This window comes from Peromyscus eremicus, chromosome 6 (genome assembly GCF_949786415.1).
Source record: "Peromyscus eremicus chromosome 6, PerEre_H2_v1, whole genome shotgun sequence".
NCBI lineage: Eukaryota > Metazoa > Chordata > Mammalia > Rodentia > Cricetidae > Peromyscus > Peromyscus eremicus.
Window position 1 is genome coordinate 69,131,318 of NC_081421.1, and position 13,281 is coordinate 69,144,598.

At 58.3% G+C, this 13,281-nt stretch overlaps 1 protein-coding gene and 1 long non-coding RNA gene across 2 annotated transcripts; one reads left to right on the forward strand and one right to left on the reverse strand.

Moving 5' to 3' along the window:
- Window positions 1-1,980: 1,980 nt before the first annotated feature.
- On the reverse strand, window positions 1,981-11,484 carry Adamtsl4 (ADAMTS like 4). The gene is made up of 17 exons (XM_059265872.1): window positions 10,558-11,484; window positions 10,130-10,187; window positions 9,563-9,885; window positions 8,789-9,413; window positions 8,523-8,625; window positions 7,614-7,750; window positions 6,898-7,102; window positions 6,526-6,698; window positions 6,274-6,385; window positions 5,987-6,172; window positions 5,722-5,851; window positions 5,223-5,427; window positions 4,775-4,951; window positions 3,143-3,346; window positions 2,877-3,056; window positions 2,262-2,406; window positions 1,981-2,137 (listed from the first exon to the last, which is right to left on the reverse strand). The coding sequence occupies exons 1-17, from the start codon at window positions 10,575-10,577 to the stop codon at window positions 2,001-2,003; spliced, it is 3,120 nt and encodes a 1,039-aa protein (XP_059121855.1). The 5' UTR covers window positions 10,578-11,484; the 3' UTR covers window positions 1,981-2,000.
- Window positions 5,701-12,898, forward strand: LOC131913294 (uncharacterized). The gene is made up of 4 exons (XR_009379860.1): window positions 5,701-6,731; window positions 6,902-7,116; window positions 7,617-12,345; window positions 12,568-12,898. It is a non-coding gene; the product is annotated as an uncharacterized LOC131913294 (long non-coding RNA).
- Window positions 12,899-13,281: the final 383 nt, after the last annotated feature.

Sequence of the window (13,281 nt, forward strand, 5' to 3'; positions counted from 1 at the left end):
CTGCCTGTGTCTGTCTCCCTGGGCCCTGCATCTTGGACTCGCCTTCCAGACTCACCAGAGAAAGAAACACATCAGACATCTCTTCAGAGGCAGGGCATTCTTTTTTCTTTCTTTTTTTTGGGGGGGTGGTGGTGGTGGTTTCGAGACAGGGTTTCCTTGTGTAGCCCTGGCTGTCCTGGAACTCGCTCTATAGACCAGGCTGACTTTGAACTCACAGAGATCCACCTGCCTCTGCCTCCCAAGTGTTGGAATTAAAGCTGTGCGCCACCACGGCCTGGCAGAGGCAGGGCATTCTTGTAGCCTCCTTGCCTAAGCCCTGCCATGGACCAAAGTCAGTTTTTTTTTCCTGGTGTTTTTTGAGACAGAGTCTCACAGTATAGCCCAGGCTGGCCTTGTGGTCCTCCTGCCTCAGCCTCTTGAGTGCGAGGTCGCTCTATGGCTTCATTTCCTTCCCCACCCACTCCCCTCCCACTCTGCTGCCTTCTTTCTGCTCAGCCACATCCAACCCAAGGACAGCCCGAGCTCCAAGGCAGCTAAAGGGCTCTGCTAGAGCAGAAGGTCCCACTTCTAGGGAGCCTAGACACGCTCAGAAAACAGTGGTCACCGGGTGAAACTGTGTCTGCAGGCCTTTGCTAGTGGCCAAAGTCAGCTTGTTGGAGAGGCAGGGACAGGTTAGAGCTTCCTCCAGAAGCAAGACCACAGACCTCAGGACTGTAGGGGGTCGGGGAACAGTTTGTACTGTTGAAAAAGCTGCCCCTTCACATCACCTTTAGCAAGTTATTTACTTTGAAAGAAACACGGGGAGGGAGGGGGAGGAGGGAGGAGGCCTGGTGAGACATCTTTGAGGAATGTGTCTCTGGCAGGACATCCGTTCCTGCCTTGGCCCCTCCTCCTTCCTCCTGCAGTCCCAGAGAACCAGGCCGGGCTCCTCTGATTCTGCCGAGCAAGGAGAGGGGGCAAAGTCACCGCCACGTGCCCCCACGGGAAGCAGTAAGGCAAGCCTGTAACAGGGAAGTGGGTAGAAGAAAAGCTAGGGCCATGGCGAGAGGACCTGGTTGAAAAGTCCTGCCGGATTCCTAGAGACCACAGAAGAGCCTGTTCCGAAGCCCACCTCAGGCTCTCCGCGAGGATCCAAGCACCCATCATGGCTCCTAAACCGGGAGAGGGAGTGGCCTCTAGTGGCCAGAGAGCCATTTGCAGTTCTGGGGCCAAACAGGGTCCCCAGCCTCTGAGCCAGGCTGCTCTGATGCCTACTCCACAGCCCTTGGGGACTGCCCTGCCTCCCATCCTGAGGGCTGTGCCCTCCCCACACCGTATCTGGCCCCACACTGCTCAGATGGCGGGGTCCTCATGAGGATAATGAAGAGCGCTATTTGTCACAATCAACTTTAATAAAAAATAAATTAGTTCTGGGATGGCCATCACTTTCGGTGTGACGTGGGGGCTGGGGCCAGGGTGTCTCGTGCTGACGGCTCACTCTTTTATCGTCTCACAACTGGTCCCTGCTCTGGAGAGGTGTGGTCCTTCCTGGGCAAGGTAAGGTAGCAGGGGTCCCCTAGCTAATGGGAAGTAGGGATGCAGAGGCTAGATAAGGGAGGGGTAGGAACACAGGGCAGCGCAGGGGTGAGGCCTGACCTGGAATCGAGGATTGGGGCACAAAATTGGGACTTCTGGGGGCACATTCTAAGTAGCTCAGACTAATCTGGAAATGGAGCCTTGTTCCTCCTCAGCCCAGAGAGCATCCGGGAAACAAGTGTTGTCCACTTCCCACTCCTCCTCCGTCTGCTTCTGAGGAAGTGACACACACCCAGGGAGACCAGGCACACACCTCGGGGCGTCACGCTGTAGTACAAACCCAACAGCAGGTCAGCAGTCACCTTGTCCTCCCACACCGGAGGACATGTCCGGCGACCCAGACCAGGTGAGAAGTCAGAGGATACAGAGTGGGCTAGTCAGTGGCTGACCAGTGGTGGCTGAAGAAAGGATCTCTTGGACCCATTTCAAGCAGGCTCCAGCTGGGACCGCTCCAGGACGTGGGCACAAGAGCGGCAGCAGGTGGCTGTGTAGTAGGGGTAGACGCAGAGCCGGGCCTGTACCACCAGGGGGCAATGTGGAGAGCTGTCCTTGCATTGGTCATCTGAAGACAGAGGTCAGTGGCACAGGACAAGGGTGACATCACCCCTCTGGAGGGTGTTCCCATTCCCGCCGCCCTTCCCACATCTGCCCGGAGTCTACTGGGAGTGGGCAGGGGAGCGCTTTACCAGGGCGCTGGTTGCAGGGTTGGCTGTTACAGGACCGCTTCCTGGAAGGTCGCAGGTGAGGAGGGCATCGGCTGCTGAGAGTCTGGTTGGCACTCAGGCACTGGACTTCCCTTGTCTGCATGCCTCCCTGGCAGGAGCGAGAACACTGGGGGACCATAGCCACCAGATCAGCTCTCTAAAGTTCCCAGGGCTGCTCCTCAGACCGCCCCTCCCTCTCTGAAAGATGGTGGTCGGGGGCTGGAGAGATGGCTCAGTGGTTAAGAGCACTGGCTGTTCTTCCAGAGGACCCGGGTTCAATTCCCAGCAACCACATGGTGGCTCACAATCATCTGTAATGAGATCTGGCGCTCTCTTCTGGCATGCAGGCCCAAATGCAAGTAGAACACTGAATACATAGTAAATAAATAAATCTTTATAAAAAAAAAAAAAAAGATAGTGAGGGACTGTTATCCAGGGACATTATAAAATCCCAAATGGAGAGGGTCCACCAGACTTCCAAGTCTACAGGAGTGGGGCAACTTGAGAGCTCAGCTGGGCTGTCCTGGGCTGAGAGGGGCTTGCTGTGGGAAAAGCCCTCTTTGCTAGAGGCCCAGGGCAAGGGCGCCAAGCACTCACCGCACTCCAGAGGGTAGAAAACCATCGGTCTTCACAGGCCTGCCCCTGACAGGGCTGCAGGGCCGGGGGCCTGGGGAGGTGGGAGCAGTTACTGGGAGAAGTCACGTTGAACTCGGCTCCTAGTTTGGACACACAGATGATGTCTCTGTGCTGTGTGCCAGACCCACACTCTGAGGAACACTGTAAGGGAGGGGCAGAGAGATCGCTCTTCAGTTCCCGACCTGGGACTCACCAGGACAGGCTTCCCGCCTCTCCCCTCAGCTGACCTCACTCCAGGGCCCGGTGTACCAGCGCCATGTCCTCTCGCAGGGCCCTAAGCTGCAGGCACGCATGTCGGGAGGACGGCTTCTGAGTGGGCAGCCCTGCTCCAGGCTTCCTGCTTCTGCTTCCTGGTCCCCCTGGAGGGTCTCCCCACTCCTAAGGCAGACCACAGAGCGTCTCTGGATTCCTGTCCCGCACTCGGCTGAGCACTGTTGAGAGGGAGAGTGGCCTGTGTGAAGGGAGGCTGCTGGTGACCGGAACTGAGATGTGGAGGGCCCACATCCAGGGCGTTCAGGAATGCCCTGGGGTACCAGCCTGTAAGAGGAGACAGACAGCTGGGGTTCCAGACTGGCCTCGAACTTGGTATGAAGCTGAGAGAACTTAGAATTTCTGATCCTCCTGGGTGTGTGCCATTACACCTGGTTTATGTGATACCGGGGATCAAAAGTAGGGCCTCGTACAGGCTAGACAAGCACACTACCCACCTCAGTTTTCTATAAAACTGTATTATGTAATTATTGCTTTTTTTAAGATTTATTTGTTATGTATACAATGAGTGTTCTGCCTGTAGGTCAGAAGAGGGCACCAGATCTCATTATAGATGGTTGTGAGCCACCATGTGGTTACTGGGAATTGAACTCAGGACCTCTGGAAGAGCAGCCAGTGCTCTTAACCTCTGAGCCATCTCTCCAGCCCGCCGTAATTATTGTTTTTATTATTACTATTATTTTAATAATCAGGGTGTCTTATGTAGTCCTGGCTGTCCTGGAGCTCTCTGTGCAGACCAGGCTGTCCTCAAACTCACAAAGATCCTCTTGCCTTTGCCTCCTGAGTGGTGGAATTCAAGGCGTGGGCACCCAGCCAGTGTGTAATGTGTGAGTGCAGGGGCACACGAGTCGGTCCTCTCCTCCACTGTAGGATCCGGGGACCTCAATCAGGTAATCAGGCTTGCCCAGCCAGTCCTCTTCACCTACTCAGCCATCCGGCCAGTCCCTCTGACGTCTGTTACTTTGTTATTTTATGTGTGTGTGTGTTTGTGTACGTCACACATGCTCACAGAGGCCAGAAGAGGGCGCCATATCTGACACTGGAGTTACTGGTGGTTATGAGCTGTTTGACGTGGGTGGCTGAAAACTGAACCCAGGTCCTCCAGAAGAGCTACTGAGCTCCCTCTCTACCCCATTTTTCTCTTTTCTTCCTTCCTTCCTTCCTTCCTTCCTTCATTTCTTTTTGTTTGTTTAGTTTTTTTGTTGGTGGTTTTTTTTGAGGTAGGATCTCACTCTGTAGACCAGACTGGCCTCAGACTCACAGAGATCCCCTGCCTTAGCTGGGATTAAAGGTGTGCACTGCCTTACCCAGCCTGCTTTCGTGTTTTAAAGAAGGTTCTGCTATAGCTCACGTGGCCTGAAACTTACTATGTAGTCCAGGCTGGCCTTGGACTCAGCCAGTCCCTCTCAATTCGGCCTCCCAAGTACTAAAATGGCAGGTGTGAATGTAAGTTTTTCCCACTTATCTCTGAGGTCCTAGGTCAAGAAAAATAAAAGTTTATCAAGCTGTGGTGAACAGGCTGTGACAGGGGAGCCTGGGACATGGTCACCAGGGAAGCCTGACTTGTCCAAAGAAGTGCGGGGACCCACCTTGGAACTCCAGTCGCTGTAGAACCAGGCTGTGGTACAGGGTCCCATGTCACAGGCCTCTCTGCTGGGGGGTGGGGGGGGCCCTGAAGCACACTCCTGCCTGCTCACTTCATCACCATTGTTTCCAACACACCGAACTTGCCGGCTCCTCTGACCACGGCCACAACGCACAGAGCACTGAAGGGTGAGAAAGCCGAGGCCGGATATCAGCCACCATCCTCCAGCCCTCCTGCAGACCAGGGCTTTACAGACTGAGAGCTGAGCACAGGGCTCCAGGCGGCCCGGCCCGGTGCATCTAGCTGACTAATACTGGGGTTCCATATAGGCCCTGTTTGTAAAGTTTCTGATGACAAAGAAAATGGAAAACAAAAACAAAAACAACAAAAACCACTGCCCTAGCTCTTTGGAGCCCACTTCTCAAGGGTCCTCCGCCTCCCCACCCACTCACCTGGCTCCAGGGGGAGCTAATTTCCCAGTGGCCACAGAGGTGCAGTTGACAAGCCTGAGTGATGTTGGGCCGGGGGAGATGTCCACAACGCTCTGGGGGCACAGAGGAGCCACCGCCTCCAAATTCTTGTCTGCAGAGCAGCTGGCGGTGCTGGGTGCCAGGGCCGCAGGATCGGCTGCAAGACGTCCACTCACCAGCCTCCCAGCTGTGGGCGTGGGCGGGGCAGAGGGGAAATGGGTGGGAAGGTGTGGGGATGCCAGGCTGGGACCCTCAGAGGAGAAGAGGCATATTTCACACTTGGAGTCTGCGTTTCTGGCTGGGAACGAGGCTGCCAGTGTTTCCTTGCAGTCTAAGGGGTGCCAATCTTTCTAATCTACAGTCTCCTGCAGCCAGGAGCTATGAAGTTGCTACAGAATCCAGGCGAGAACCTGAGGGCAGGGAGCAAGTCCAGGGCCATTGTGTTTTAAGTATCCTAACCTTCCCTGTGGACCATACTCACTATGGGGGACACGGGGGCCCATGGCAGGGTTCAGGGGAAGCTGGGGGCCTGGCACCCAGGGCACAGCTCTGTTCATCCAGCTCCTCTCCTGACTCACGGGAAATGCAGAGGAAAAGGGGGCGCCAGACACCTGAAGGGAACAAGAGGGCAGCCAGGGGAGGCAGGAGCTCAGAGCCCAGTTCCAGGGACGTTCCAGACCCACGATCCAGGACACACAGAACGGGGATTTGGGCTGAGGGGCCTGAAGACAGCCCTGGAGTCCCACCTTTGCCGCAGGATGCTGAACATTCCGAGTGCCCCACTTGCTTCCAGTATCCGGCTGCAGACCCCAGGGATGTCCTGGCATGAGTCAGAGCAGGCACTTGGGGAATTCGAACCTGACGCTGGAGGGTGCCTGGCGCCCGAACTGGGCGGGGAGCTGAAGCACGCAGGGGCTCCCCCTTCAGCATCTCTGCAGGGGAGTCCAGGAGCCAGATCAGATGCCTCCCTGCGACCCCGGAGCCCCGTCACAGCCTCGCCCTCCTCTCCTGGGTCGGGGGATCCTAGTTTTACCCGGCTGAAGTTGAAGGGCTGGAGGCTTCGTGGAGGGACTCTCTAGGACGGCAGGAGGGGAAGCGATGACGTACTGGTAAAAAACCCCGGGATTGTCCTCTTGAAAGATCATCTGAGGAGAGAAGATACAAATAAACGTCTGGGGTGAGGAGAGGGGCGTAGGCCACATCTCTCCCCGACGTGACCCCGCTGCTCTACCCTCGGGGGCCTCCCCCCTACAGTCCAGTGCCCCACCGCCCGCCTCAGGCTCACATAGACATCCACAGGCTCGGTGGTGGGGCCCTCGGCTGCCATGCTCTCCCCCTTGCCTTCCTCCCGAGGAGGACGGCTGTACTGGAAGACAGTCCCGACGGCCGAATAGGACCCGGGGGGGTCCACTGCCCAGTTTCCGTTGATAATGGAGCGGCCCCCAGGCCCTCGAAGTGCTGGAAGACAGAAACCTGAGCTGAGTGACCGTGGTATAGTTTCCCAAGCCTTTGTGCATGCCCCCTGCCAGAACCCAGGGACCTGGGCACCCACCTCCTACCCTCCCCACCAGCCTCTTCCTGTTTGGCCTCGGGCAGTAGAAGGCAGACCAAAGAAACAGGGTGGACTGGGACTTAGAACTGAGGTCCAGTTTCTCACCCAGGTAATTGGAACTGGGTCGGAGCTGGGAAATCTGAAGGCGGGAGGCTCCCGCAGGGATCCACAGTATCTTCTGATAGCCCAAGGGGCCCCCTCGCTCCGTGAGGTTTCCCGAAACGAGCTGACAGGCAGAGCCGTCACCGCCACAGACCCCACAGCCATCCGGACGCCTGCCAGAGCCAAGGATCCCATCACAGCCGGGGCTCTGGGGAAAGTGAGGTGAGGCAGGGGCCACGCAACAGCCGGGCACACCTCATACCTGGCCCTACCCCGCTCCTCGGGGCCCCCCCCTCACCCCCTGCCCCGCTCTGTGTGCTCCTCCATCCCAGCCAGGTTTGGAGAGGCCTAGCCAAGTCTGGAGGGATCCTGCCCACCACACATCCCTTGCTGGCCACCTCAGTCTGGTGTTGTCACTGCTATATAATAACGAGTTAAAGGAGGGGGTGTGTGCGTGTGTGCGTGCATATGTGCGTGTGTGCGTGCATATGTGCGTGTGTGCGTGCATATGTGCGTGTGTGCGTGCATATGTGCGTGTGTGCGTGCATATGTGCGCACGCACTCACATGTAAACAACACCCTGCCCTCCCCTGCCCTCCCCCGCCCACATCTGCCCTCCCCCGCCCACACCTACCCTCCCCCCACGCCTGTCCTCCCACCACACACCTGCCCTCCCCCTCCCACACCTGCCCTCTCCCCCCACGCCTTCCCTCCCTCACCAGGCAGCGTCCTGCCACACAAATGTCTAGGGATCCAGGCTGACACAGGGTCCCATCCTGGACCTTTTCGGTGTGACGGACATAGAACCGGAAGCCACGGGGACGGCAGTTCAGCTCACAGCGCTGGGAACCCTGAACTAAGGGATGAGATAGAAGATAGCCGGGGTCCCTAAAGGAGGAGGCCCTCAGAGCCCTGGCGGCCATCTGCCTTATTACATGGGGGCATCCTGAAGCTGCTGTGGAAGGAGGGGCAATTTCCCAGGCTGGGGGTTTTTATGTTTCTTGTTTTTGTTATGCTATATGGCCTCAAGGTTATGAATTTTGCTGATTCTCCTACCTCATTCTCCTAAAAAGGGGGAAGTTCTGCACCTGACCATCAAAAAGGATTTTTTGTTGTTTAGTTTTATGTGTGTATAGGAGTGGGATGCTCATGTGGGAGTCAGGACAATCTGTAGGAGTGGGTTCTCTCCTTCCATCGTGGGTCTGGAGACCAAACTCAGGTCATCAGGCTTGAGGCAAGCTCCTTTACCCACTGAGCCATCCTACCTTTCCTCAAAAGGGTTTTTGACCCCTGTGATTATGAGTTCATAGCCCATGAAGGTTTGTCTTGGTGTCAAGCTGACATAGGCCCAAATCCGAGTGGACAGGAACTTGGGAGCAACTGATATGATACCATGAATACCCTGCTGGGACCAGTGAACTGATCACATTCGCATCCCCTCCTGGATCACAGCCAACAGGCATCTCTACAGCTCCCCCTCCCAGCCCGCCTCCTGTCCTGACCACCCACCCATGACTATCTAAAAGCTCCTCCCTTCTCTAGGCTATTGCTGAGACTCTAAGACACAGGAGGAAGAGGGGGGCCACCCCAACCTGAGTCAGCCCAGCCAGGGGGACGAGAAACTGCACCTTCAGTGAAGGGCTCCCACTGGTACAGCTGGCCCATGAATTCCTGGGAGTCAAAGGCGGCACACTGCAGGGCCCGGGGGTCTGGCTGCTCAGGGGGGCAAGGCTGAGGAGGCAGAGACACAGGCATCAGGCAGGGCTGGAGAGGAAAACTGGGGTGCGGGCCAGCTCCACAGAACACCACCCTTGTGTCCGAGTCCACAAGCTGAGGACTCGGGTCCGGGGACATCCTTGGAAGCCCAGGCCAGGAGACCCAGAGAAGAGCTCACCTCTTGGCTACAGGCTCTCATCTGCTCACTTTCTCCAGAACACTTTGGAACAGGGCTACTGGGAGCAAAAAGGCTCCAGAGGGGGCTGGAGTCTCTTGTCAGGGGCAGCCAGCCATCTGGGGACCTGTGAGAACTCCCTCGGGGTCTCCAGTGCCCCCTGCTCTGCTGGCCTCCACTCCGAGGCACAGACGGTAAAGGATGAGGGCGTCGCCCTGCTCCCTGGGGACTGTTCCAACTGCGAGAGGAGGTTGGCATTCGTGGCCCAGGGGATCCCTGGGAAGACCTACTGTCTCCAAAGGAGGATGTGGGTGAGGGGATCTCTGTGTCAGAGGGAGCAGGACTGCTTCTGGGGGACACCTCCGTCTGAGCACTTCCAGGCCCTGGGGTTTCAGCGGGGGGAGAGTGGGGGTCGATATGCAGTTCAGGAAGCGGCGTGTGAGGGCTGTGGTTTGCAGAGGCCTGCTCTGTGCTTGGAGGCCGGGATGGAAGGGTCTCATCCCCTGTAGAGGAGTTCTTGGGTTGCTCAGGTCTGCGGGGGTGCCTGCGGCTCCGGTGCAGTGGCAAGGCAAAAGGCACTCTCCCATAACCAAACATCCCTGGCTTGATCGGGTCTCGAACCCGGGACCTGAGAGGATGATGCAGACTTAGAGTCATCTCTTAGCCTGTCTCCCCAGTCCCTGTCCTGAAAGATCAGCCTGCAGAGGTGAAGCCCCCTTGCCCCTTTCTGTTAACCCCACCCCTCCCTGTTCTGCTCTGCCCTCCTCGGGGCCTCACCTCTGGGCCCCTGGAGTCCCTTCAGGCTTCTCTCTCCCCAGCTGGGAAGCAGGACCTTGAAGAGGAACACCCCTTCCCCGAGGCTGTGGCCTGTACAGGGACTGGGGGTCCCGGGGAGTCTGGGGTCTGGGCCGGAGGGCTTCTGGATGTCTTGGGGGTCGGGGAGGGAGGGATAGGCTTGGGTGCAGGTCACAAGTTCGGCTCCTTCGCTGCACCCCCACCCCACAAGGCTGGGAGCAGGGGGCCCACCGGCCCCAATGTCCCCAGAGGCCCTCAGGGGCCTGGCCCTCCTCTGATGGTGTCTGAAGAGAAGGTCCAAACAGCTACAGAGGGGGAAAGGTCAGAATTAGTGTCAAGGTTCAAGGGTTGTTAGTTGTCCAAGGTCACATGTACTGGTAGGGTCGGACTCCAGCCTTTTCCGTGTTATTTAACTAAAAGAGGGCATTGGCAGGGAGACTGGGTGGGCCAAGCCACGGGGCTCAAGTCTCCCAGCGGGGACAGGGGAGGCCAGGGCAGAGCAGAGGGACCCTGCGCAGGGTGGCAGTGGCTTCCTTGGTGAGGGCTCACCTCCTGATGCCGGCCGAGCTGAAGGAGAGGCAGCAGCGGCATCACACACAGCCAGAGCCTGCACAGCAAGGGGTGGGGACATCAGACGGAGCCAGAAATGTTACGCCATTACCCACCCCCACCCAGGCTCCCCACGGCCTGGGTCGCCAACTTCTCAGGAAGCACCAGTTCCTGGTCACTTTCCAGGCCCCTTCTAACAATCCCTTACCCTCTCTTCTTCTCTTCTTTTGGTTTTTCAAGACAGGATTTCTCTGTGGAGCCCTGGCTGTCCTGGAACTCTCTCTGTAGGCCAGGCTAGCCTCGCACTCAAAGAGATCCACCTGCCTCTGCCCCTGGAGTTTAAGGCACGTGCCACCACTGCCCGGCCCGTTCCTGCTCTTACTGTTAGAGACAGAGCTGTTCCTCTGCACCACGGCCCTTGATCTTACCTGCCCAGCCAGGTCTCCATTGCTCTTCCCTTGACTGTCCCCGGGCTAGGGGACAGGGGACAGGATAGCTACTCTGGCATCTGGGCACGGAGGGTACTCTGAGGAGGAAGAAGCATCGTGGTTACCCCTCCAGATAGCCGGGAGACTGAAGGGTTGTCTCGGCACAGCGCCAGCGGAGTGGAGGAGAAGACTGGTCCACCCTTTAGGACCTAAGGGTGGGAGCAATAAGGAACGCTGTCTTTGCCATCTGCTGAGGCGAGGGGGGAGGGTGGGGGTCTGACCTCAGCCTTCGAGTTCAACTTAGTCCCTCCCTGCGGCCCAAGACAGGCTTAGCTCCTCTGGAGGCCTGAGGAGGCGCAGTGCTCAGCCAGCTCGAACCAGGAGGGTCTCTCTCCCAGAGCTACTGGACCTAGAGGAGGCAGGCTATGCCAGGCGCCCCCGTGAGGGGCCAGCCAGAGGGCCCTTGGCACCAGGTGTGGGGGCAAAAGCCTTAATCCCACCCTTTGGGATGGGGAGCAAGAGGATCAGGAGTTCAAGGCCAGCCTGGCTGACAGGAGATCCCTACCTCAAAAAAACAAAACAAAACAAAACTAACCTCCCCCTCCCCTGCTCCCCCCAAAATAATAAAACAAAACAAAAAACCCGAGTTTTTGTTTCCTACCTCTCCCAGGGCTTCCTTCCCCTCTTAGCTAAAGCTCCTTATGAAGGAACAGTCAGGCGCATCTGGCCTACCACAGGCACTTTTTTGTCCAAGGGATAAACTAAGTGGGCTAATGGCTTCATCTCTAGAGAGAAGGCAGTGGCTTAGCCTCCCTGTGGGTGCCAGCGTCCACTAGGCATTGGCTCATGGCGACTTAGTTCATGTACAGCTAGTTTTCTTCTTTTTATTTTTTCTTCCGATGCTCAGCCAAAATGGCTGGGCCCCTCGGAAGGCCATAGCTGCTCAGACTTCCCAGCCACCAGCTTCTCCTTCTGGTCTACCCGGGAAGTCCACCCCGAAGTCTAACCTTGAACACTGGGTAGCGAGGGGCTTCCATACCCTGTCCTCAAAGTCTGTCTCTCCCGACTCCCTGCCCTCCAGCCCCTTCTTCTCTCTGAGGCCCTTCCCACCCACACCCATCATCCCATCTCAGTTCTGCTTTCCAGGAAAAACACTGTTTCTGTTGGATCTGAATGGCAGGCACCACCAGAGGAATCCGAGGATCCGGCCAAGGTAGGCCAGCTCAGGGCAGGCAAAGGACGAGGGAACTAAATAAAGCAGGGTCCTGCTCCCTCCCACTCCCCAGGACCCCAGGACCTGGGAATTTGAAGAAGGAAACAAGGTGACTGAGCCCTCCCCTTCCCCTTGCTGGGCCAGCCACTGAGGCCCACAACAGCCCTGTTGGAACAGGAGCCATGTTCAAGCCACCCATCCACCGTCTACCTGCCTGCCTTAGGCTGGAAGGGGTGATGGGCACAACCTGTCTCTTCTCCGATGCTGGTCCCCTTGGCACCTCCCTCTGCGTCTCTCTGCTCCCCCAGGTCTGTCTCTGCTGCCTCTCGTGGTCTACCCAGTACACATAATCCTGTCCTGAGCTGGCTTTGGCAGCTCTCTGGAGAAGTGAGGGGTGGGGGGTGACGAGAGCTCCTGGGGCCAGGGCCAGGCCTGGCTCCCTCTCTGGAAAAGTCCACCCCACCCTCCCCTGCATAGGGGAGCAGGCGCCATGTATGCTTGTTGTCCCTTTTCACACCCAGGGTGAGGAAGACAGAAGTTGGAGGTGGGCACCCCCGAAGTCAAGGTGGACCCTGGTAAGGACCAGTCTGGGCTGCTTCTGGTCACACCCCACACTGGGCCCTTTGACATCAAGGAAAGTGACCTGCACAGAGCTGACCCCTTCACCCTCGGGCTCACCTCGGGCAAATGAGCCGTTGCTGGCTGGGGAAATGAACACTAGTGAGGGCTGGGCTGGCAGAGGATTGTCGCTGTCCTGTCAGAACTCCATCCCAACAGGTGTCTTTCTTTTCCCTCAGCCTCTCCCGACAGGCTGAGCTGTGCGAGGAGCACTCACCCGCGTCCCTCCCAGACACCCTGTCCCTGCGGTCCCGGAGTGCAGGCGTCGGGGCGCATCCTCCCGAAGCCCCGCGGGCGGGGAGAAGCGGGCGGCGCTGGCGTGCAGGGAGGTCCCGTATGTTTTCCAACTTCACTATGTGACTTAACAGGAATCTTGGCTCAAGCCCTCGCCCGGGTGATGGGACCAGACCCCCTCCCCAGGAATTCGCCCCAGGGTCCGCTGTTCCGTGACCATCAGAGCCCAGGCGGGGGTCGGGGAGGCTCTACCTTCTCTGCGCCCGCTCTCTCCAGCTGCCCTCCGCGGCGGCCACCGCGGCGGCCGGGAGCCCGGGGACAGCACCGCCCGCTGCAGGCTCCGCCCCGCGCCGCCCGCGCCCCGCCCGCCACGCGCCCGCCCGCCCGCCGCTGCCACCCACCCCGGGCGCCCCCGACGGCCAGAGGCCAGGCCGCCACGCCGCGGGCACCGGTCCTGCGCCCACCCCGGGGCTTGGGACCCCACCGACCCCGGCAGAGCGGCCTGTGGGTGGAACTTGCACCCCCCAAGAACACGGGCAAGCCGCGGACCAGGACGGGGATTTACACACTGGACCCCGGTGGCCCTGCGCAAGCTCAGATCCACCCAAGCCGAGGCCCTCTCCTCCACGCAACCCATGCCATCCCCTCCGCTTTTCCCA

Bases quoted from the DNA above. Each gene is read 5' to 3' on its own strand.
- Adamtsl4 (XM_059265872.1), bottom strand. From the start codon at position 10,577: ATGGAGACCTGGCTGGGCAG. The intron at 8,626-8,788 runs GTGAGCTCTTCT...CTGCCTCCTCAG, and splicing joins TGAGAGCCTGTAGCCAAGAG to CCTTGCCCCCCTGAGCAGCC. The intron at 5,428-5,721 runs GTGAGTATGGTC...CCACGCCCACAG, and splicing joins GGGCCCCCGTGTCCCCCATA to CTGGGAGGCTGGTGAGTGGA.